Genomic DNA, 23,590 nt, shown 5'->3' on the forward strand with positions numbered 1-23,590 from the left:
GGCCCCAAAAGCAGAAAGAATAATAAAGCTAAGAGTAGAAATTTATGAAAAAGAAAATTAAGAAACAATAGAGAGACTCAATGAACTAAAACCTGTTTTTTGGCAAAATGCATTAAACGGCTGACAAGACTCAATGAGAGAATGTAGATATAAACAACTATAGTTACAGTAGAAATTTATTTAAATAACTACCCTAATTCCATTCATTCAACAAGAAATGAAAAAACTTAATACTTCACCATTGCCACGTCATTTAACCTGAACCTCAAATTCTAGCTCAGCTGATGACCACAGACAAACAAGCAGCTCAGCACAAAGCTCTGTGTGACCCTCAGCAGTGTGTGGCCCCTCATGTGGAGTGACAGAAACTAAGATCCAGCCCACAGTGTCCACCTCTGGTACAAACGCCAGGGGAGGGTACAGTGTCAGGCTTCTCGGAAAAAAGCTGGCCTGAGGTGGGAGCCAATCACATCATCACAACAATCATCCTCATCTAAAAATGAGGGGACGGATGGCTTCAGCTCCCAGAAGAAAACTATTCCCAGTTCTGGCACACCAAAAAGAAATACTTATTCTTTCAAAGAAAGGCTTCAGTCCCACCCCCGACCCCTCACAAACCTTCTTCAGGAATGTGAATGGTTTCTGAAGGCAATGTTTTCTCAGATTCGGGGCCAGAAGACAGCTCAATGTGATCTACAGGTTCAACCTGTAGAAAAACATACACAACAAAATAACTGTTACAAATGTTATGGTTTGATAATTTCAAAGCATCATAAACAATTTTATGTAGGTTTTACACATTTGTATTAATGCAACAAATGAAAGAATAGGATTAAATCCAATATGAGCTAAATGGTGAGAACTGATGAAGAGGAGTAAATTTTTACTTATTTTGTATCTTAACCGATTTAACCTTTTAAGAGGTTCAGGAAAATTGCATCATAAATTTTAGAATGGGGAGGAATGATAACTACCATCTAGACAAAACTTTTCTTTTTTTTACATAGTTCACCTTTATTTATTTATTTTTTATTGAAGTATAGTTGACTTACAATGTTATATTAGTTTCAGGTGCATAACATAGTAATTCAATATTTTTATACACTACACACCATATAAAGTTATACAATATTATTGACTATTTTCCCTGTGCTGTACATTACATCACCATGACTTATTTTTTTTTAAATAAATGGTAGTTTGTTCCTCTTAATCCCCTTTACCTATTCCGCCCATCTCCCATCCACCTCCCCTCTGGCAACCACTGGTTTGTTCTCTGCATCTATGAGTCTGTTTCTGTTTTATATGTTTATTTGTTTTGTGTTTTAGACAGTCTCTTCAACAAATGATGTTGGGAAAACTGGACAGCTACATTTAAAAGAATGAAACCATTTTCATAGACCATTTTCTTACACCATATACAAAAATAAACTCAAACTGGATTAAAGACTTAAATGTAAGACCTGAAACCATAAAACTCCTAGAAGAAAACAGGCAGTACGCTCTTTGACATTGGTCTTAGCGATATATTTTTGGATCTGTCTCCCCAGGCAAGTGCAAGAAAGCAAAAATAAACAGAGACTACATCAAACTAAAAAGCTTTTGCACAGAGAAGGAAACCAACAACAAAACGGAAAGGCAACCTACAGACTGGGAGAAAATATTTGCAAATACTATCTCCAATAAGGGATTAATATCTAAAATATTTAAAGAACTCGTACAACTCAATATCAAAAAAACAAACAATCCAATTTAAAAATGGGCAGAGGACATGAACAGACATTTTTCCAAAGACAACATACAGATGGCCAACAGGCACATGAAAAGATGCTCAACATCACTAATCATCAAGGAAATGCAAATCAAAACCACAATGAGATACCACCTCATGTCAGACAGAATGGCTATTATCAAAGAGACAAGTATTGACAAGGCTGTGGAGAAAAGGGAACCCTTGTGCACTGCTGGTGGGAATGTAAATTAGTGCAGCCACTATGGAAAACAGTATGGAGGTTCTTCAAAAAAAATTAAAATAGATCTACCATACAATCCAGCAATTCCACTTTTGGGTATTTATCTGAAGAAAACAAAACCTTTCATTTTAAAGATGAGGGAATAAGGCCCAGAGAAATTCAGCGACTTGCAAATCCAGAACATGGGCTTGAACCCATATCTTTAAGGCACGTAGTCGGTGTGTCCACAGTGTCCCTCAGCCTCTTCCAGACCTACAAGCTGTTTTCTTAAACTAAAATGGGCAAGTCAAAATCTTTGTATTTACGTGTGCATTATAATAGGGTGAGAACATTTTAAGCCAATACGCCAAACCTTTCATTTAAATCAATTCTATTTCCTTCAAAGTAGTCACCTCGGAAGAATAGAGTTTGATCAACCATTTTTAGAAGTCTTCTTTTGAAACTGTCTCCCAAGCTTGTGCTACAATTACTAATAACTGTTCCATTAGTAAGTCTTTATTATATGAACATGATTTTATTTCTGTCAGAATCTAAAAATGAGAGCACAAAGACAGCCATTAAATAAAGTTATCAATTGCCTGCCATGCACCAAGCAAAAGACATAATTCCTACCTGCCAGTTTGGAAAGGCTTGGGCTGAGAGGGGACCTGTCTCAGAATTTGCGGGAACTTTCAAAAAATACAAGTGTGTGACCTACGCCCTCCTCCTTGCAAAGTCACTCCCCTTCCTCTCTCTCCGCCCCACCCCTTTCAAAAGGGCTGGCATGTTTATTTTGAAAAAGCATCCCAAGTGATCTTGACATGCACAGTTGTCCTTTTATCTAATGACCCAGATCTGTGGAAATTCTTCTTGAAATTCCTCCTCTGGCTTGCTTTCTCCTGAGCCTCTTCCCTCCCTCAGATTGTTCCTTCTTAAGAGCTTTGTTGTTGAATCCCCATCCTTAAAAGTTAGTGCACCCACAGAATTCTGATCTTAACCCACTTTTTCCTTACTCAATATGCTCTCTCTGGGTGAGTGCCCTCACTATTATAATTTGAACTTTCTCCTAACTGATGACTCTAAAATCTGTACCATCACCCCGGATCTAGCTCCTGAGCTCCAGAAGTATCAATAGATATCCAAATGCCTACTAATCTCACAGCACCTCAAATTTCACATGGCCCTCACTGAAATCTCTGTCTTACTCCTCCCAAAAGGCATACATTTCCTCTACCCTAGTTTAGAAAATGACTCCAACATTCACCCAAGCTGGAAATCTGGACTCTACTGTGAATCTCTGCATTATTCACCTTCCCACAGCCACTCAACCTCTGAATCCTGCTACATCCTCCCTCCATCCCCAGGGCCAAAGTTCAGGTTATTATTATTTCTTGGCTTGGTACTATACACCAGATCCCAAACACCAATCAACAGACCTGATATAGAGCTAACTGATTAAGAATCATTTATGAAACTTGTTAATAATACAGATTCCTGGGCTCTAACCCAGACCTACCTAAAATCAGAATTTCATAGGTATGGGGCCCATGAGTTTGCACTTCTGACAAGTTCCCAAGTTGATTCTAACAAACAGCTAGCCTAGAACTACTGTGACCCAACCAATCTCCCTGTTCCTAGTCTTTACCTCTCCATTCTATTCACCACATGGCTGCCAGAGTGTCTGATCATATCATTTCAGTGCTTAAAATTCCTCAGTGGTTCCCTATTGCCTACTTATAGAGTAAAATCCTATTCTCTTGGCACGGCAAACAACACTTTCCATCCTTCCCTATCTGCCCTACCTACCTCTCCTGCCAGGCATCTTAAAGCCCAGTCCCATCAACTGCTACCTTCCGCTAACGTTGATATAGTTCCCCAAATACTCTATGCCATTCTGCTTTTGCTCATGATGTTTTCATCAGCCCTTGCTCATCGAACTGATGAATATCAATTCATTATCAGTTCAAGAATCACCTCTACGAAGCCTTCTCTGGTGCCATAGCTTCACTTACCTATACAGTCACAACAGGCCATATGTACCTGTGTGTCCTTACAGCATCCTGTTCACATGTATTTTTGGCGCATACATCAATCTTCTTTTATTAGATTCTAAGCTCCTTGAGAGTAGGGACTATGCTTTATTTACTTTCCTATTCCCAGAACTTAGCACAGGGCCTAGCATGTGGTATAAGGTCAAAAAATGTTTGTTAAAGGAACGAATGATTCATGGGCTCTGGAGAGAGTGAACAAGCCAGGAACAAGACTAGATTCAGGTGTAAGTAACATAACTGGCTTTAGATATGCTTAATAAACTAGAAGATAAGGGATTTTGAAAGTGATTCCTTGGAATATGGACTTCCAAGGACAACTCTGACACTCAACATTAATTTGGATGTAACAGATCTAAACCTGGATTAAAAACAAAAAGGAAAACAACCAACGAAACACCGTAATGTCATTACTTAATAGTAGTCCTGAAACTAACACAACATTGCAAATCAACTACACTCCAATAAAAATTTTAAAAAACCCAGTAGTCCTACTTCATATATTTTTTTCAGTGTAGTTTCACATATGTTTAACCTTAACCTTTTAATAATTGTTAAATGTTTGGATTAAAGAAATGCTATAAACCTAATAAATTTATATTTTAAAATATCAACATCTTAGCAACCTGGAATATTTGTTAGACATGTCACTGATGGAATTCTTTTCCTGCAAACCAATTTGTATTTCTCACATTCAAAATATTTTTCCAATTTGTTTGTTAACCTTTATTTTATATAAATTTTGTTTCCTAAAAAAAAAAGATGGGATGTTTGTGCAAAGTAAGTAATTAACGTTTGAGACTTCCTTTCTATTGGTCTACTATGATATACCAATATACATAAACATTAATCTCTTTATTATGAATACTTTTCAAAGATACAGAAAACTTCTAAGCACTAGTAATCCCATTGTATAACATATCTGAAAGAAACAGAATTCAAAATATAAGGATAACAATGTTTGTAAAGTTATAAAAATCTTGCTAAAGAAAATGATACTCAATTATGAGCAGCGTTTATCTAAAACCACAGTCTGGTTTTGTAATTCATATATTTATTTTCCGGGTAGGAAGCAAGAGTTCACTTCTTAAAAGCTTAATGTTTAAGTGGTTCTCAACTGGGAGTGATTTTGTCCCCCAGGGGACATTTGGCAATGCCTGGAGACATTTTTGATTATTATAGCTGAGGGGAATGCTACTGACAGCTAGTGGGTCAAAACCAGGGATGCTACTAATTATCTTACAATGCATGGGACAAACTCCCACAACAAAGAAATATCTGGCCCAAATGTCAACAATGCTGAGGTTGAGAAACCCTAGCTTAAAGAAACCAAATTTCCCATTATTTTGAAAAATCAAGAGTCTAAAATTATATCACACTACAAATTTAATAAGTAGGTAACAAACAAAAAACTAAAATAAAGACAGCCTACCTTAATACAATGTCGGTCTAGCTTTATGTGTCTCGGGTAATTCTGCTCTATGTTTTCAGCAATGTTCTGTATTGCTAACAGCTGTTCATCAATTCTCTGAAGCTTTGAGGTGAGATGCTCTAGCCGGCGAGCTGCAGAGCTTGGCGCAGGACGAGTGGCAGAGACATCCTGTAGTAGTTCCCACAGCAGATAATCTGCGGCATCTGACTTTGAGCTTGGTTCCTTGAATCGAAGATCTGGCTTTGGCGTATCTAAATATTAATAAAGGTAATATCAGAATTGACTACAATTAAAACAGAAGTAGATGCTGATGATCTAATTTTTTGAAGACCTCATTTTAAGTCAACATAACATTCCCTTCCAAATCAGTTTTAACTTAATATACTTAGAAATACCATTTCAGCTTCTTGACTTCTGAGATTTGTCTTTGTTGTGAGATAAGAATACATTACAGTGTTACCATTACCACAAAGTTCCATATACAATGCAATTTGAATGTTACTTTTATCTTCTGCTACAAAAATACACTTCATCAAAAAGCAACCTTACTATTTTTATGACTTTTTAAAACTCCACTTGAAAACCAACAATGTCACACAGTAAAACCTAGGTCCAATGTTGGCCATTACTGCTTTTACGTGGGCTCGTAGGCAAACATTAAACCTCCCAAGACCCTTATCAAAGCCAATGACTAACTCTACTCTTAAGCCCAACTGATTCTTGTCCCAAATTTGAAACACTTTTGGCTTCTGGGTCTTCTCCTCCCTATCTCGCTCTCCCTTCTCAGTCGTCGTCTTGGTCTTCCCTTCTGTCACCCACTCCTTTTACCCTTCAGTATTTCCAGGGCGCCAGTCTCAGCTCACGTCTCTTCTCACTCCACCCACCCTCTCTGGGTGAGGTCTCAGATGCACTGCTGACTCTCACATCCAAATGGCACTCTTTCTGAGCTCCAGCCCTTAAATCCATCTGTATCCTGGTCATCTCAGTTAGGCTGTCCCAAAAGCATATAAAACCAAACTCATCGCTTCAGCCCTTTCACCTTGCTCCTTCCTCCTGATTCCCCAGCTCAGGGAGTAGCACTATCATTCACCTAGCTTCCCAAGCCAGAGGCCTGAGACACATTCGAGGTTCTTCCTTCCTTCAGTTCCAACGTGACACCAAATATCGATGATCCACGTACCAATCATCTCCTCATTCCTACTACCAGTGCTTAGCTGAAGCTTTCACAACCAATGGACCCCAAACAGTATCCTTATCTCTAACTTATTTCACTTCTCTCTAGCCCAACTTCCACACAGGCCCTAGAGAGGTCTTTTAAAACACAAATCTGGTATTTTTCCTTTTCCACCTGAAATCCTTCAGCGTTTCTCTAATGCCTTCACCTTAAAAGTTCAAATGTCTCAGTATGAGAGACAATGGCATTGTCTTTCCTTGGCCTACTTATCCAGCTCATCTCTTGCTATTTCTTAAAAAAACAAAAATTCCAAGCACACTGAACTTTAATTTTCTCAAACTCAGCAAGCTCCATCAAACCTCTGAGTCATTGCACAATCTATTCTCTCCATCTGTATGCACCTTTCCCTCGCTAGATCCTACTTTTAAGATTCCATTTAGGTGGCTCTCCCCTAAATAGCCCCAATCCTCCCCAGAGATGGATTAGATGCTATATTTCCCAGCAATCTCATCCTTATCACCATAACTGCACTTACCATGCTGTATCATAATCATCTCTTTACTTCCCTGCCTTCCTTCCCACCATATGTGAGCCCAAGGACACAGAACCTGGTATTACTCTCTTCTTTAGTCCCAATATATTGTCCCTAACGTAGTGTTGAGTGAATGAAGAGTTGGTCAAGTGAGGATTATGATGCCTGTCCTAATTCATAGAGGTTTTGTGAAGATCAAATTATCCAACAAAATACTCTGAAAACTGTGAATTACTAAACAAATGTTAAGTAGTGATTATATTTCAGTCCCAGTCTAAGGAGAAGCTTCCCATGAGAAGATAAAGGTAAATTCCAGTGTTGGCAATGGCAGTCACATAATCTTTCCCTACCTGTTTTGGCCCTACCCTTTTTTTAGCTTGACTCTCACAGTACTTTGCCACCTACCCTTCTTGTTTCTTGGCAGCCTGCAGTATCTCCCTTATTCACGCAGGAAAGAATCTGGTGTGCAAACTTCAAGTAGAAAATACAGCAAAAAGAGATGGATGTGCTCAAAATCTGGAATGGCCTACATACATAATGAAACTAGTTTCCCTTCCTGTGGAGAAACTGTTCCACTCTCACTGACTAACTGAAAAAAAATCACCTAGGAGGTGATTTTAAATATTGAGTTCCACTGACCCTGCAATGCTCTCCCTCTGCCTAGCAAAGCTCTGCTTGCTGTTACTGATAGTATTCCTATTGGAGATGGTTTCTAAAATAGTAAGCTACTGTCATTCAAAATGGTGAGGTCTCACTAACACAGAAATGTATTGTTTGTTTGGCTTTTGCTTTTGTTTTAAATACCTAAGAACCCTGTCTCTCCCTTCTCCCAGCCTTTTCTTATAATACAAATCCCACTCAACTCTACTGTGACTATATTCTGAGTCTTTAAAGTATACTATGTATATAACATGATGGAATTTAATTTCAAAATATAAAACCCTTCCTTTTAAATTGGCACTTTTAAGCTCTCTTTAGTAATAGTAGAAGGGTCCACTGACATATTTTCATGACCAATCTCCCCAGAGAAGGATCTTCCAAAAGGTTGAATATAGACTTGATCTCACTGATGGAGGAAATTAACCTGTAGCTTATAGTCATTTAAAATGCTGTCCTAAGATATTCTGAGGTCACCGGGAGATCAGTCTCGTTCTACTTTGTCAGAATTTCAAAAGTCAAGTTGGTGTGAAAATGAAGGGAAACTAACAGGATACCTAAGTAGTCACAGGCATTTGGCTAGATGCAACCCTAATGACAACCCTATGAGGTTGTATCTTACAGAGATACAAGTGAGGATCAGATAAAGTTAATTACCTGCAAAAAGTCTCCAAGCTATTAAGTAACAGGGCTGAGACTGAAAGCCAGGTCTGTTCTATTTGAATCTACTGATAAAAGCCAAGGTCTTTTCATTTCCCCACACACTTCCCCAGCCTGAAAGACTGTCAGCTTCATACATCCTCCCTCCACTACCAATGCACCTAGCAGTCCCATGGCAGGGGAGAGAGAGGGCAAAGGCTTCAAAATCTGAAATGCTGGCACTTATTGTGTATACAGCTGTAATACACATGCTCTAACACATCCTAAGGTGAAGTTTCCCTGCTACCCATCCCTTTCTTGCTCCTCACATCTCCTGAGTGTCTGCTGTTGATGCACAATGAAAAGGCAGTGCTGGACTTTGCACCCAAGCAGCTGATGACCACAAGGCTAGGTCCATTCCTCCCAACAGTTGTGGAAGCCAGAAGAGACATTAGGTCTCTGCTGCAGGAAGTCTGATTATATACTAGATTAATCTAATGATTCGCCACATGTAATAAGTTTAGGTTTTGGAGAAACATTCTTCTAAATCTTTCAAATATTTAACAATAATGCAATCTGATTTATGACTATAAAACTGAATATTTTACTAATAAAGTACTATTGGCTACCAAGCCTGTGTATTTTCTATGTGCTATTCTAGAACTTCCCACCTTCTAAAATATGAGAATTCCTTTTTAACACCAAAACACTCATGAAATCCCACAGGATATTTATTTTTAGCCTCATTAATTGAGAAAAGACATATGCACAAATAGATCTGTAGTCTCCTTGCACAATATCCCTGGATCCCAGGCTTGGAACCATGACTATCTCATTTACCTATCTGCCTCTACTCTCCTTAGCAAGGGAAAAACCCTTTTTCTGGTTTCCTCTGCAATGATCAAGTTTTAGTGCTTATTTCTAATATAACGGTAATTCAGAGAAAGGGGAAAGTTATGCTATAAATCTAGGGCATTCACCTTTGTCCTGCTGTATGTCTGATGGTGGAGGTGAGGTGATGCAAGGCTCCTTCACTTCTGGAATGCCTGCTCTCCAGCTTCTTCCATCCAGACAGGTTGGAGACACTTTTGCAGGTTTAAAAAATAAATCCATAGTGGAATTGCCAGATTCTATCAAGAATACGAAAGGCATAAAAAGATTGATTCTAAACTTATAAACAAGGTATTTAAAAGATTAATAGAACATTTCTAAATGTGAATATAAACATCTAAAATTACAGTAAATTTGGACTTCCCTGGTGGCACAGTGGTTGAGAATCCACCTGCCAATGCAGGGGGCATGGGCTCGAGCCCTGGTCCAGGAAGTTCCCACATGCCACGGAGCAACTGAGCCCATGTGCCACAGCTACTTAGCCTGTGCTCTAGAGCCCTCAAGCCAAAACTACTGAGCCCGCGTGCCACAACTGCTGAGGCCCACGTGCCTGGAACCCGTGCTCCGCAACAAGAGAGGCCACTGCAGGGAGAGGCCTGCACACTGCAACGAAGAGTCGCCCCCGCTCGCCGCAACTAGAGGAGGCCCGTGTGTAGCAACAAAGACCCAACGCAGCCAAAAATAAATTAAATAAATAAATAAATATATTTATTAAAAAAATAAATAAAATAAAATTACAGTGGATTTGGAGGAAGAGAGCTAAGAGACATAAGTAGGGGTAACAATGCTATATTAAAGAATTTTTCAAAATGTTTTAAATTTATTTTAAAAGTAGAAAAAATTATTACCTTGACTCTTAAAATTGTGCAGGGGAACAGCATTAGTAACTGAAGCTGCCATGTAATGTAATTCTGCAGAAGATGGGACTTCTAGACGATCGCTTTGCTGTTTGATAATATTATCATCTGAAGGCTCTTCTCTAACAGGTAATTTGTGTAGATCATCAGCTTCAATGTCAATCACATTTATGTAAGTGTGTCCAATCTGAACCAAAACACACAAAATCAAAGAGGGTTACATTCTTTTTACTTATAGTACAGCCACTCTACCCTACCCCTGCCCCAAAAAGGTTTAATTCTCAAGGCAAGAAGAGCTTATAGGGGCTTCCCTGGTGGCGCAGTGGTTGAGAGTCTGCCTGCTAATGCAGGGGACACGGGTTCGAGCCCTGGTCTGGGAAGATCCCACATGCCGCGGAGCAACTGGGCCTGTGAGCCACAAATACTGAGCCTGCGCGTCTGGAGCCTGTGCTCCGCAACAAGAGAGGCCGCGATAGTGAGAGGCCCGCGCACCGCGATGAAGAGTGGCCCCCGCTTGCCACAACTAGAGAAAGCCCTCGCACAGAAACGAAGACCCAACACGGCCATAAATAAATTAAAAAAAAAAAAACAAAAACAAAAACAAAAAACCTACACCTTTAAAAAAAAAAAATAGATGTATAACAAGCGTAGAAAATGCTTGGAAAATACATCTATAAAAAAAAAAAAAAAAAAGAAGAGCTTATATAAGCCTAACTTAGGGAAAATTGCAGGAAGTATGTGTTATGGTCTTAGTTTACAGTATTTGGGGGCACAATATTTAAATTGTAAACTAATTTTTGACCTTTCCAACAAATCTACGTAGATGAGATTTTTGGCCTCATTTCACCTATACAACTGAATAATGCAGATGACCAGAATAAAATTTAGCACAAAGGTATTATTAAAACTTCTTATTAAAACTTCCAAATTTAGTACCGTTTCACTTGCTGAAGGTGACAGAGGTTTCTCTGATATTTCAGTGGAAAGTCTGAGATTTAGATATACATCTGGTGCCAAGAGTTGAGGAACATTCAAAGATTCATGTTCTAAAAATAAGAAAAATCAGGATAGTAAAAAAATCTGTATATAGCTCTATGTCGTTAACTTGGTAAGAAAAAGTTAGCAACAAACAACATTAAAGACATTTGTTGAAGGGACTTCACTGGTGGCGCAGTGGTTAAGAATCCACCTGCCAATGCAGGGGACATGGGTTCAATCCCTGGTCCGGGAAGATCCCACATGCTGCGGAGCAACTAAGCCTGTGAGCCACAACTACTGAGCTTGTGCTCTAGAGTCTGCGAGCCACCAACTACTGAGCATGCGTACCACAACTACTGAAGCCCGCACACCCTAGAGCCTGCGTGCCTCAACTACTGAGCCCACGCGCTGCAACTACTGAAACCCACATGCTCTAGAGCCCGTGCTCTGCAACAAGAGAAGCCACCACAGTGAGAAGCCTGCACACCACAACAAAAAGTAGCCCCTGCTCGCTGCAACTAGAGAAAGCCCGCGTGCAGCAACGAAGACCCAATGCAACCAAAAAAAAAAAAAAAAAGGCTATCTGCTGAAAATCTAAGCAGAAGTTTCATAGGTATAAATAAATTAAAGCAAATTGTATTCTATTCTAAGGGCAAATTACTCTGGAATAATTCAGAATTGAATGCATATTGACTATTGCTTTTCTCATATGAATGACTCACAAGAATAATGAAATATCTAAGTCATACCAAGAAAATGCTATGATTTCATTTTTCAATTTCAGATATATTAAGTCATTTTTGCTTGTTTAAAATTTCAATAAAGCCAGGCTTTAGGAAATTAATCATAACTAATTTATTTTTTTTACTTTCAACACTGTTTCTTGTTGTTTGTTCGTTTGTTTAACCAGCTTTTTTGAGATGTAATTCACCTCCTTTAAAAATGTACAATTCAGTGTTTTTAGTATATATAAAGACCATAGCTAAATTTTACCACTTAAAATGTTTAATATCTTAATTTTACAAAAGTCATTAGCTTCTTATTCAAAACAATATAGAAGCCTGTCACAGTAAGTCAGCAGTCTAACTCTGTGCCTTTTGTCCTACAACTCTTATTTCCTAGCATTGTATTTTTAATAGAACATTACTTTCAAATTTCACAAGCAAAATATAACTCGTTGCAATACTGAGTACTGGAAACTTGGCACCAAGGCTTGAATTTAAACCACATGACAACTAAAAAACTAGAAAAAAAAAAGGGCTTCCCTGGTGGCACGGTGGTTAAGAATCCACCTGCCAAAGCAGGGGACACAGGTTTGAGCCCTGGTCCAGGAAGATCCCACATGCCGTGGAGCAACTAAGCCCATGCGCCACAACTGCTGAGCCTGCGCTCTAGAGCCCACGAGCCACAACTACTGAGCCCACGTGCTATAACAACTGAAGCCCGCGTGCCTAGAGCCCGTGCTCTGCAACGAGAGAAGCCACCGCAATGAGAACCCCATGCACTGCAACGAAGAGTAGCCCCTGCTCACCGCAACTAGAGAAAGCCTGCGTGCAGCAACGAAGACCCAATGCAAACAAAAATAAATGAATAAAATAAATAAATTTTTTAAAAAACTAGAAAAAAGGAAAGTGAAAATACTTAAATTATCATTCTATCTTTGATTGGTTTAACTGCTTTTTTTATGGGGGTTGGTAACTCCTGTTTCAGCCATCATGCAGACATAACCTTTAACTAGTCATGGTGTTCTCAGAAAAAAAAAGAAAGAAATCACACCTGATGAGGAAGAAATGATTTGCTGATTTTTATGACATTCAGAAACAACTTCTTGAGAAGCAGCATCTTTACCTTGTAGTCAATTAGAAGATTTGGGACAAAAAGAGAAAACAGAAAAAGGATTTCACAAGCACGGAAAAAATTAAATATACAAGTGCAGATTTTTATATCTTGTGTATAAAACGTGGTAGAAAAGTAGACTGACAGCTTAAGAATTTAATTTTTTAATTAATATGATAATTTTAGATTTTATTACTATTTATATCCTGGGCCTGATCACCTGAATGAATAGCAAACTTCTAACAAATAGGCTGCTGACTTTAGAAGACTACAGAGCAGTCAAGTATCTCCAAGGCTTTCTCAGAGATACATTTAAGAATGTTTCTCAAATGCGCACTCACCATTTGCATCAAAAAAAATCTTATTAAAAAAAAAACTTATACATGCCTAAACTCATTCAGAAAGAAATAAAAATTAAAATAACAGAGGCCTTTTTTTAAAATCTATTGGATTGGTAAAGGATAAAAGAGTTAGCTAAATCATAGTGATGAACAACGACAACAAAAAAGGCTCTATGCAAGAAGTTACTCACTGAAGCATCATTTAAAGGAGAAAAATACTGGAAACCACCTAATACATTCATTCATTACATTAATGAAGAAGTCTGTCAGGCAAAATTCCAAATAATAGCTCCTCCAACATTTATTTCCTCTATTTTTGGACACAGTTACATATATTCTTCCCACACTAAACCCAATCTAGTCCTTCTCTTCCTAACTCAACTTCAGCAGCCACAGCTTCAGGCCTCTCAATCTTAGGCATGAAATTCTAGTAAAGTCAATTATGGCACAGAGAACCCAAATTCAAAATATTATTTCTACCAGGACTTCCCTGGCGGTCCAGTGGTTAAGACTCTGCCCTTCCAATGCAGGGGGTGTGGTTCAATCCTTGGTCAGGGAACTAAGATCCTACATGCCGCATGGCGCGGCCAAAAAATAAAAAATTTTAAAATATATATATATATATATTATTTCTACTGATTTAGGATGTAGTCCATGGCATTTTTAAACAAATACCTATTACGTTTTAATAAAGTTATCATAAATTCAATTTCAAATTTAATTTTAGTTTAAAATTTGTAAAGTATATACCAGGGCTGGGGACAAGAAGCTGGGATGAGTAACTAATATCACATAATTTTATCTATTTATGTTTTACTTAAATATTTATTTATTTATTTGGCTGTGCTGGGTCTTAGTTGCAGCATGCGGAATCTTCATTGCCATGTGCAGGACCTTTAGTTGTGGAATGAGGGATCTTTAGTTGTGGCATGCAGGATCTTTTAGTTGAGGCATTCAGGATCTAGTTCCATGACCAGGGATCGAACCCGGGCCCCCTGCATTGGTAGCGTGGAGTCTTAACCACTGGACCACCAGGGAAGTCCCTATCACATAATTTTAAATTCCTTTTAAATCACTGTTTTGAAAAAAAAGTTGATATATATTAAATATTGCAAAATATGATGAATTTTAAAAATTAAAGTGAAATAGCATTTTACCTGGGTCTGTATTTGTACTTGCATCCTGACATTCTTTAGCTTTCTTTTTTACAGAGGCCATGAAATGCAATCCAGCTGAAGTATTAACATCATCCTGGAGCTTTTCTTAAATATAACAACAAAACATTGGAAGCAATCATTGAGAGGCCAACATATTACCAGGAGCCCAGAAGCAGAGTACCTAACTCAAGGGAGGTGAGGAATTCAGTGTCAAGGTGTTACCAAAATGGACTTTCTGAGTGAAGTGGTATCTAAGTTGACCCTCACAGGCAGGTCAGTAGAATTAAAACCAAAATTGTGAAGGACTCTGTATGCCCAGGCTAGAAACCTATTCTTCTGGCTGATGAAGATCCAGTAGAAGTTATTGAGCAGGGAAATGATATGGTCAACCTGATGTTCTAGAGAAACCACCCCAGCCAGTGTGTGGAAAATAAATTTGAGTGGATAAAATTAAAGTAAGGCAATCAGATAGATGAGGCTGCTGCAGCAGTTCAAGTAAGTACCTAGTAATGGTGAGGAATAGAGGAGAGAGGATAAATTTAAGAATTACAACGATAGTAAAATAGGCAAGAACTGGCTACTGACTGGTTGAGAGGGGGAAGGGGAAAGCAGAACTCAGAATAATGTGTGTTTTGATGTTAAGTTGGTAGTGACACAAATGGAAATAGAGAACACAGAAGAACAAACCAGTTGGTAGGGAAGGGATAACGAATTCAGGTGGCACATGCTGTACCTGAGGTAATTTCCACCCTGGAGGAAACATTCAGCAGGAAGTAGAATCAAAGTCCAAAGACTATTATGGGAGTTTGGGTTTAGATGTGGATTTTCCTGGGAGAGTACCCAGGGAGTCTAAGTAGAATAAAAGAGTATCAATGATGGCACTTGGTAGTATAATAAAAAATATTTATACTTGGTCTTTGTCCTTGGTTCCAGGAACAAAACTCCTTACACCCTTGGATTTTCCTGAGTGGTAGGAGTATGTTTTGTTATTCATAATGAGTCCCTTTTGATCATATCTGAGTTTAGGCTAATGACTCCTGGCAGGCCCCTAGATAGTTTCAGGATGGGTGCTGGTCACCAGAGGAACCAACTATCAGCCCCGCCTTACCCCCACATCCATGGAGGGGAGAGCAGCTGGAGTTCAATCACCAATGGCCAATGATGTAATCAATCATGCCTATGTAATGAAATTTCAGTAAAAACCCTGAGACAATGAGGCTAAGGGGGCTTCTAGGTTGATGATTAAGTGGATGTGCTGGGAGTTGGTGCACCCAGAAAGGGTGTGGGAACTCTGTGTCCTCAAACCCCATACCTTGCCCTATGCCTCTCTCCCATTTGGCTGTTCCTGAGTTGTATCCTTTATAATGAAACTGTAATCACAAATAAAGTGCTTTTCTGAGTTCTAGAGTTGTTCTAGAGAATTAGTAAACCTGGTGAGGGGCGGGAGTGTCATGGGAATCCCTGAATTTATATTTGACCAGACAAAAATGCAGGTGTTGGGGACCCCATTTGCAGCTGGTGTCTAAAGGAAATAGGGAGTCTTTGGGGACTGATTCCTTAACCTCTGGGTTCTGTGCTAACTCTAGGTTATTACTGTTAGAATGGAATTGAATTACAGGACACCCAGTAGATGTCACAGAATTGGAGAATTGTTGTTGTTTGGAATGACACAATATACATTCACTGGAGTACTACGCAGTCATTTTAAATGACATTGTAGAAGAATATCTAGTAAAATGGGAAGATATATACCTTAATAATAGTATGTAAAAACAAGTAAGTTATTAAACAAGTAGAGGAGGTATTCTTTTTATATATATATACACATACATATATTTATAGATATATATGAGTAGCGATATTCAGAAAATAAACCCTAGAAGAATATTAACACTGGTTATCTCTAGACAGAAGGATTATGGGAGATTTTAATATTGGTCTTATTTTCTACTTGCATTTTCTAAATTTTCTCCAGTGAATATGTACCACCTTTGTGAAGAGAAAGAATGTTATCAAGAATGAAAAAGAAAATGGTTTTAAGACAAGTGAATGGAAAAGAAGAACACCAGACGGATTAAGAAGCTGAGAAACAGAAGCTAAGCAGGTCAGTGAGGAGACAACTGCTCAACATGCAGAGGCCTGATGCTGGGTCGTGGCACCGAGAAAGGGAAGGAGCACCAGGTCAAGGATTAAGTGAAGGAATGGGGTAACAGACGTGAGGGATAAATCAGGGGTGACTTCCAAGGTAAAAATCTTGTCCAATCAAATGAGTGGTGAAATCACTAATAGGAAAATGCCAGTTTAAAATGTGGACATGTTTTTTTTTGTTTTTGTTTTGGCCACGCCACACAGCTTGTGGGATCTCAGTTCCCTGACTAGGAATTGAACCCGGGGCCACCACAGTGAAAGCCCAGAATCCTAACCACTAGGCCACCAAAGAACTCCCGTGAACATGTTGAATTTAAGGGGAAAGTAGAAAAGAAAGATGAGGGACGGAAGGTGTATATTTGAATGTCACCAAAAAAATTTAAGAGCTGAAGTCATGAAAGTGAATGGTTGCAGAGGCACCAGAGTGTCTGTGTGTATACGTGTGAAAAATACTGAAGAGAAAGGCTTGGGGAACATGTACTTCAGTGGCAAGAAATGAATTGACCAATTCAAGAAAGAAAAGAATTTACTATCTATAAACAAGTTCTTTTTTCTGAACTGATTCCTTTACTTTATTGTACATGTATTTTCTATGATTAATTTGACTCCAGGCGTGTTCTCCAATAATTTCCTTTTAGGCCTTATATATCAATATATTATTTGAGATTCTAATTAATTGCATTGCTCTACTATAGGGGTTGGTAAACTCTGTAAAGGGCCAGATGATAAATATTTTAGGCTTTGTGAACCATATGGTCCCTTTTGCAACAAATGGAACCTGCTGCAATGTGAAAGCTGTCATAGACAATGTGTAAATAAATGGGCATGCCTGTGTTTCAATAAAACTTGATTCACAAAAACAGGTGTAATCCAGATCTGGTCTGTGGGCCATACTTTGTCAACCACTGCTCTAACGGATAACACATCAAAACAAACACATACACATACATACACACATACACACCATCCTGTCAAAGATAACATGAAAATAATTTGCTCTCATTTTTATCTACATTTGTTTTTTCATATATCATAACTAACATTTTAACAGTGCTCACAACATACAACACTTACATAAACATTTCCGCTTTTCCCAGTATCCCTGGGAAGTGGGTAGGTACCTACATATTTTTAGAAAACTGATTTTAACTCTGAATGGAGACATGACATTAATCATGCATATACATACCAAAAGGAATGTCAAAGTCTTCCAAAGGCTGGGAACCATGATGTTCTTGTTGCTCCTAAATGAATCCCCAAATGATCAAGTTATGATTAATTCAAAGACAGTCATTATTTTGAAAAAAAATATTCAATAGCTATGAGAAATGTTGATTTTTTAGGTATAGTTTAAAATCCTATAATTCTAGAAATATTTATTCTATCAAATTATTTACTCTATCAAAGTAACTCCACAAAGGTGCTTACGAAATTCACAAGTCTAAAAATAAAAAAGAGGATTACCAATTTAATGCAGTTACTAAATTACAATATGCAATTCTCTCCTGCAAGACTAGCTTTAACTCACAAATAATATCCAAACTGTTCATGGACTCAACATTTTACTAAGTGCCTCTAGACATGTTCTTGAGGACTTACTGAAAAAAGGGTGCTAAGATTCAAGTAAACAAAACTATTTCTGTTTATTTAAACTCTTGTTGCAAATACAGGTGAATAGTCACCAAATTGAGAAGGAATGTTTGCAAAGATCTGATATAAAATATAGGTTGCAGGGGCTTCCCTGGTGGCGCAGTGGTTGAGGGTCTGCCTGCCAATGCGGGGGACACGGGTTCGAGCCCTGGTCTGGGAAGATCCCACATGCCGTGGAGCAACTGGGACCGTGAGCCACAACTACTGAGCCTGAGCGTCTGGAGCCTCTGCTCCGCAACAAGAGAGGCCGCGATAGTGACAGGCCCGCGCACCGCAATGAGGAGTGGCCCCCACTCGCCGCAACTGGAGAAAGCCCTCGCACAGAAACGAAGACCCAACACAGCCAAAAATAAAAATAATAAATAAATAATAAATTAAAAAAAAAAAACTTTAAAAAAAAAATATATATATAGGTTGCATAACAAACTTATGTTTGGGAAATCCTAGAGGCACCTAAAAGAGTTAGGTGAAACTATCATAGGAGAAACCCAAATAATGTATGATACGCATTAAGATGTCATAGAAAAAAGGTGGAGTGATTTCAAATATGTCACACAAGCAGATGCTCTAAACTACAGTTTTTGATTTACCAACAAGTTGCTTTTCACATTCACAACTGTTTGTCTACTGTTGCACAGAGGGATGCAGCAGAGATTTATGTGCTTAATGATAAGATTCTCCTAGTCACGATCAGAAGCTTCCAGCAATCAGACGACTAGATAAACCACAGACATTCCAAACTCTGTGTACATGCAGACCAGGGAAGAACGTATTATAGTTTTTCTATACCTTGGGTTTCATAACTATTTCTGAATCATTATCATTAATGATGAAATCCTCTGGTTGGAAAGTCACACTTGGTTTTCTCCTTAGTTTCTCTGATCTTTTTTCTTGCAGCTCTTTTTCAGCTCGTCGTCTTTGTCTATTAAAAACAATAGTGTAAAATATATTTTTACTATTTTAGTAACATCAGTTTTTCATTTGTATCATGCTATGCAGTGGGACAGTTATCAAAATTTTGTCAATAAATTATTTTCAGTGCCATTTAATTAAATTAGCAAGATATTCTGCTAGAATACAAGCAAATATAAGCAGAAGTCAGGGACACATGAAAGTTATTTCTAGTTCCTCTACTACGGAACTGACTTTTCTGTGTTAGTCACTAGAGTCCCAGGTTAGAGTTACATCTTTTAGGTAATTTTCAAATTCTCTTTTCTGCAGATTCTAAGCTGGCCCCAGAAACCCTACTGGACACCTCCATTCACCTATCTGAAGAAGTTAGGCAAACTCAGTCACCTCAGCAAGGGGGAAGGAGAGCCCAAAAAGTTAAGTGGAAAACTTACTTTGAAGAGGGTTTACCTGGAAAAGATGGAAGGAAAGACCATTTCTGGAAAGAGAGCACTGGTAGTAGATTTTAGGGTCTGATAAATGTGAAATTTTTGAAGTATTTTCTAGACTAAGGAATAATCTACCAGTTAATACATGTTTTGAACATCCATTATGAGTAAAACATTATAAATGCTCTTCATTAGAAGTCACAGCCTTGCTTTTTACATGCGCATTTCTTAGTGCCCTGAAACAATTCACATCACTGCTTCCTGTAAGAGTCTGGAGGATATGGTAAGATGAATAACAATAAACGTTACTTCAGTGTATTGGACAGTATATGGAAGATTTCATGATATCAAATATTTGTGCTGCAAAAGATGACTGCTCATCCTGTTAGAGAAAAATGTAAAAAGAAACCTCTAGCCTATGAATGCCAGGAAAGAATTCCTTAATAAAATGCAAAAAAATAATAGTATTGTTTCTCACATTATAGGAATTTTTCTCATCACAAGATGTGTTCAAATGCATGACACTTGACAAGGAAACTGAATATGCAATTGTGTCAGGCTGGGAGGTTGAACCAGATAACTTCCGTCTTAAAACTATATTATTGTCACTAATAATAAACTTGCAGGTATGTTTGCAGGTGTATGCTCAAATAAAATTTCACTTAAAACTTGCCTTTTTTTACTGTCCTTTCCTTGTCTCAATTCAGATGATTCTATTTTGACCTGTAGAAGCTGGAGGTGTCCAGGATCGCCTTGTTCAAATAAATTATGTGTTAATTTCTGTTGCATTTGTTTAAATGCAATAAGGTTTTCAAGTGGAATAAGTTGTGGGTTTTGGTACTATAAGAAAGAAACAAAGCATAGTCATTTAAAATTACAAACCTCAATTAGGCAATATGTTAATAAAAAATTGAGAAAAACATTGGTTTAAATTAAACTAAGATGTGCAAGAGATAGAACATATCAAAGAAAACAAACTGATTTGGACTGGTAAGATGAGTACCCAGATCTTAAAGTACAAATGATTTTAGAAATCATTTCCTGAAAATTTCAACTGGACATTTTATTTCAGAAATTATGTTAAAAGTCCTCATCTTCTTAATTTCTTTTTCATATTAAAAACCTTCCTTCTTAAAAAATTATAAATGAAGTTATATAATGTCTAGCTTTGATTGAAAATTCTTTGGAATAGAGAGGATGCACAGGGGTGGAGATTATGGATGGAACAGATTAGCAATATGTTGATAATCACTGATGCTGGGTGATGGTAACTTGGGGGTTCATTATACTATTCTCTAATTTAAAAAATTTCTTTAGAACCTTCCCAAAATGTCTACTTTTCCATTCCTTTAATCCTTTCTTTTTTGTTCATAATACGTTCAGAAGAAAGGAAGGCACGATAAGTACTTTTTCTAAGGGATGACCGTTTCTTTTCCCAGCACCATTTTCAAATCTTGAAAGTGTACCAGAGAATGAATTACTCAATTACTCAACTAGACTGACTTACAAAACTAGAACCTAAACAATCTTAATTTCATAAATCAAAGGTTACAACTTTAAAGACGATTTGGTGGGTTTATAAAGATTTAATCTTTGTGTTTAAAGTATTTTAAAAAGATACAATTTTTTAATATGTAAAACTACTTATAAATCTGGGTCTAAATTTCACAATTTTAACCTGTAGTAGATTTGAAGGGAATCATATCACAATTGCTAGGAACCCCAAACAATGCTCTCTCTCTAGACAGACAGACAGACAGACAGACACACACACACACACACACACACACACACACACACAAAGAACACTGGTCATTTTATTCTACTTCTTATTTCTTCTCTGAGCAGAATCTCAGAAACATCTTTTTGAAAGAGTCTAGAAAACTCTGGTACTGATACACGGAAGAAGACCTAAAACCTTTAAGGTACTCCATTATTATTTTAAACCAAATTTTGTATGTTATTTTCAATAACAGAAGCATTATTTCTTTAAAAAGAAGTGTGTTAGAGCTTTTCACTGAGTGTATATTTATGGTATGAAAAAGGCAGGACTGTGCTCTTGTATCACTCTGCAAAAATCATTACCATATTTTCTTGGGATAGACATGAATGAAGTAGTGATAGTCTTGGGTATTTGCTTTCTTCTGCTACAGTTCTAATAGGTATTGATGGAACTGTAACTGATGCTCTTGAGGCAGAGGAAAATACAGAAGGAGGTTTAAGTTGCAAGTGCAATAATGGAAGTCCAAAAGAATTCTGAGGAGTTATCTCAAAGGGCCCTGCCTTAACATCAAACAGTTTTTCTGGTTTTATAAATGTTGCAGAGTCCTGCTGAGGTGTCAAGTTTTCTTGTCCAACATACTGATCCAAGTTCACATGCTTAGGGATTTCTGTAATTATTGTTTCTGCCCATTTCTTCTGCTCAACTGCTTTTTTTATGACTTCAGTATTATACTGGCTCAAATTCAAATGGGACATTGAAGTAGTGTCCATTGCTCTCTTTGGCAAAGGAGGCTGGAAGAAATCAGATAATCCCCAAGCCACTCTTGGCTGTGGCGGAGGACTGAAGGGAACTTGAGGAACTCTTTCTGTATGGAAGGAAATGGGCTTAAATTCAGGCTTGGGCTGAAATTGAAGCAAAGGAAAACCATCACCAGGTCTGAAAGTTTTTGCAGTGGGGATAAGTTTAGGTGTCTTCAGAATGGCAGAAGACGTGGACAAAAGGTGGAGGTGAGTATTTCCAGCAGGAGCTGGAGACAATGAAGTGGTTGGTAAGCTCTGAGATGCTGGGGTTTGTCCTCTATTCTGGGTTTGGCCTTCTAACTGACAAAAAGGAACACTCCCATGTGGAACATTCTGGAAGATAAAAAAAATATTATGTAAGATTAAAATATATTACGAACTCCTACTTTTTAAATGATGTTCAATATGTTTTGGAGGAGGTGGAATATAATAACTACTAAATAAGTTATTTACTCAAATAACCAACAACTGAACTACTAGGACAACTTTAATGGTATTTTTAAATGCATTACCTGTAAACTTCCAATATTATTTTCATCAGATTGTACAGTTTCTTTATGGCAGTGTGGGCTGTTCTTGCCAGGCTCTCTGACGTGCTCTCCCATGGGTTGTGGTTTAACGAAAAATCTCTCCTTCAGATTTCTACTGCTGTCTTCAACATCATTACTCCCTCTTGTGGGGTTTGATCCTTGGCTTCCCACCAAATGCACAGACTGAGACTGCTGTAGAAGTTGATGTATATCCGGGAGGTTAGCAAAGGATGATCCTACTATTTGCATTAGGCTCATGAAGTTGATCTGTTGCAGCTAGGATAAAATAAAAATTAAAGAAATATCTTAAAATATAATGAAAAGAACTTAAAGAAGCAACAACAATTATCTGAGTATTCCAGAATAGTCATACTTCAGCCTTAGTATCTGCTGGACCCATAAATGCTGAATAGAAAGCAGAGCTGGGAAAGATTTAAAAAAAAAAAAAAAAAAAAGGAAAAGAAGAATAGCTTCCTGTCCTCAAGGAGCTGTCAACTAGGAATATGAACTCCTAGTGAGACTTGGGACTATCTGTAAAGCAGTTTACATAAACATCCTTGGGATCATAAAGGAGTGGTCTGATGGAGTGGGTGAGGATAATTAAAGAATTCCTAAAATGGGTGTGTTGTGACCAGGTTTTCAGGAAAGAAAAAAGCAGAGATTAGCAACAGGTGAAGAGAGAGGAATTCCTGTGGAAGGGCTGACCGAGTGAAAGGCAAAGGTATGCACTGTGGCTGAAAAACCTTGAATGACAGAATCACTTGAGGGCATTTAAAAAATCCCAATGGCCAGGTGACACCCTATACCAATAAAATCAGAGTATCCGGGGGATGTGAGCCAGGATTAGTATTTTTTAAGATGACTAGGTGATTTCAATGTGCAGAAAAGCTTGGGAACCACTGGCATGT

The 23,590-nt window shown here is 37.9% G+C and overlaps 1 protein-coding gene across 9 annotated transcripts in view; it reads right to left on the minus strand.

Annotated features, from left to right (window-relative positions):
• CPLANE1 (ciliogenesis and planar polarity effector complex subunit 1) overlaps nucleotides 1–23,590 on the minus strand; it is a 131,707-nt gene that overhangs the window by 46,577 nt on the left and 61,540 nt on the right. For 7 of the 9 annotated variants that reach the window (XM_082382116.1, XM_082382123.1, XM_082382118.1 and 4 more), the window contains 12 exons: nucleotides 22,665–22,958; nucleotides 21,715–22,485; nucleotides 20,303–20,469; nucleotides 19,082–19,214; nucleotides 17,832–17,886; nucleotides 14,495–14,599; nucleotides 12,937–13,008; nucleotides 11,119–11,228; nucleotides 10,174–10,369; nucleotides 9,415–9,564; nucleotides 5,433–5,683; nucleotides 619–706 (listed from right to left, as the gene is read on the minus strand). In XM_082382116.1, the coding sequence (XP_082238242.1) occupies nucleotides 619–706; nucleotides 5,433–5,683; nucleotides 9,415–9,564; nucleotides 10,174–10,369; nucleotides 11,119–11,228; nucleotides 12,937–13,008; nucleotides 14,495–14,599; nucleotides 17,832–17,886; nucleotides 19,082–19,214; nucleotides 20,303–20,469; nucleotides 21,715–22,485; nucleotides 22,665–22,958 (2,392 nt within the window). The remainder of the gene's footprint in view (nucleotides 1–618; nucleotides 707–5,432; nucleotides 5,684–9,414; nucleotides 9,565–10,173; nucleotides 10,370–11,118; nucleotides 11,229–12,936; nucleotides 13,009–14,494; nucleotides 14,600–17,831; nucleotides 17,887–19,081; nucleotides 19,215–20,302; nucleotides 20,470–21,714; nucleotides 22,486–22,664; nucleotides 22,959–23,590) is intronic. The other 2 variants (XM_082382124.1, XM_082382119.1) reach the window with 1 other exon arrangement.

Source organism: Balaenoptera borealis (assembly GCF_965194805.1).
Source record: "Balaenoptera borealis genome assembly, chromosome: 2".
Classification (NCBI taxonomy): Eukaryota; Metazoa; Chordata; class Mammalia; order Artiodactyla; family Balaenopteridae; genus Balaenoptera; species Balaenoptera borealis.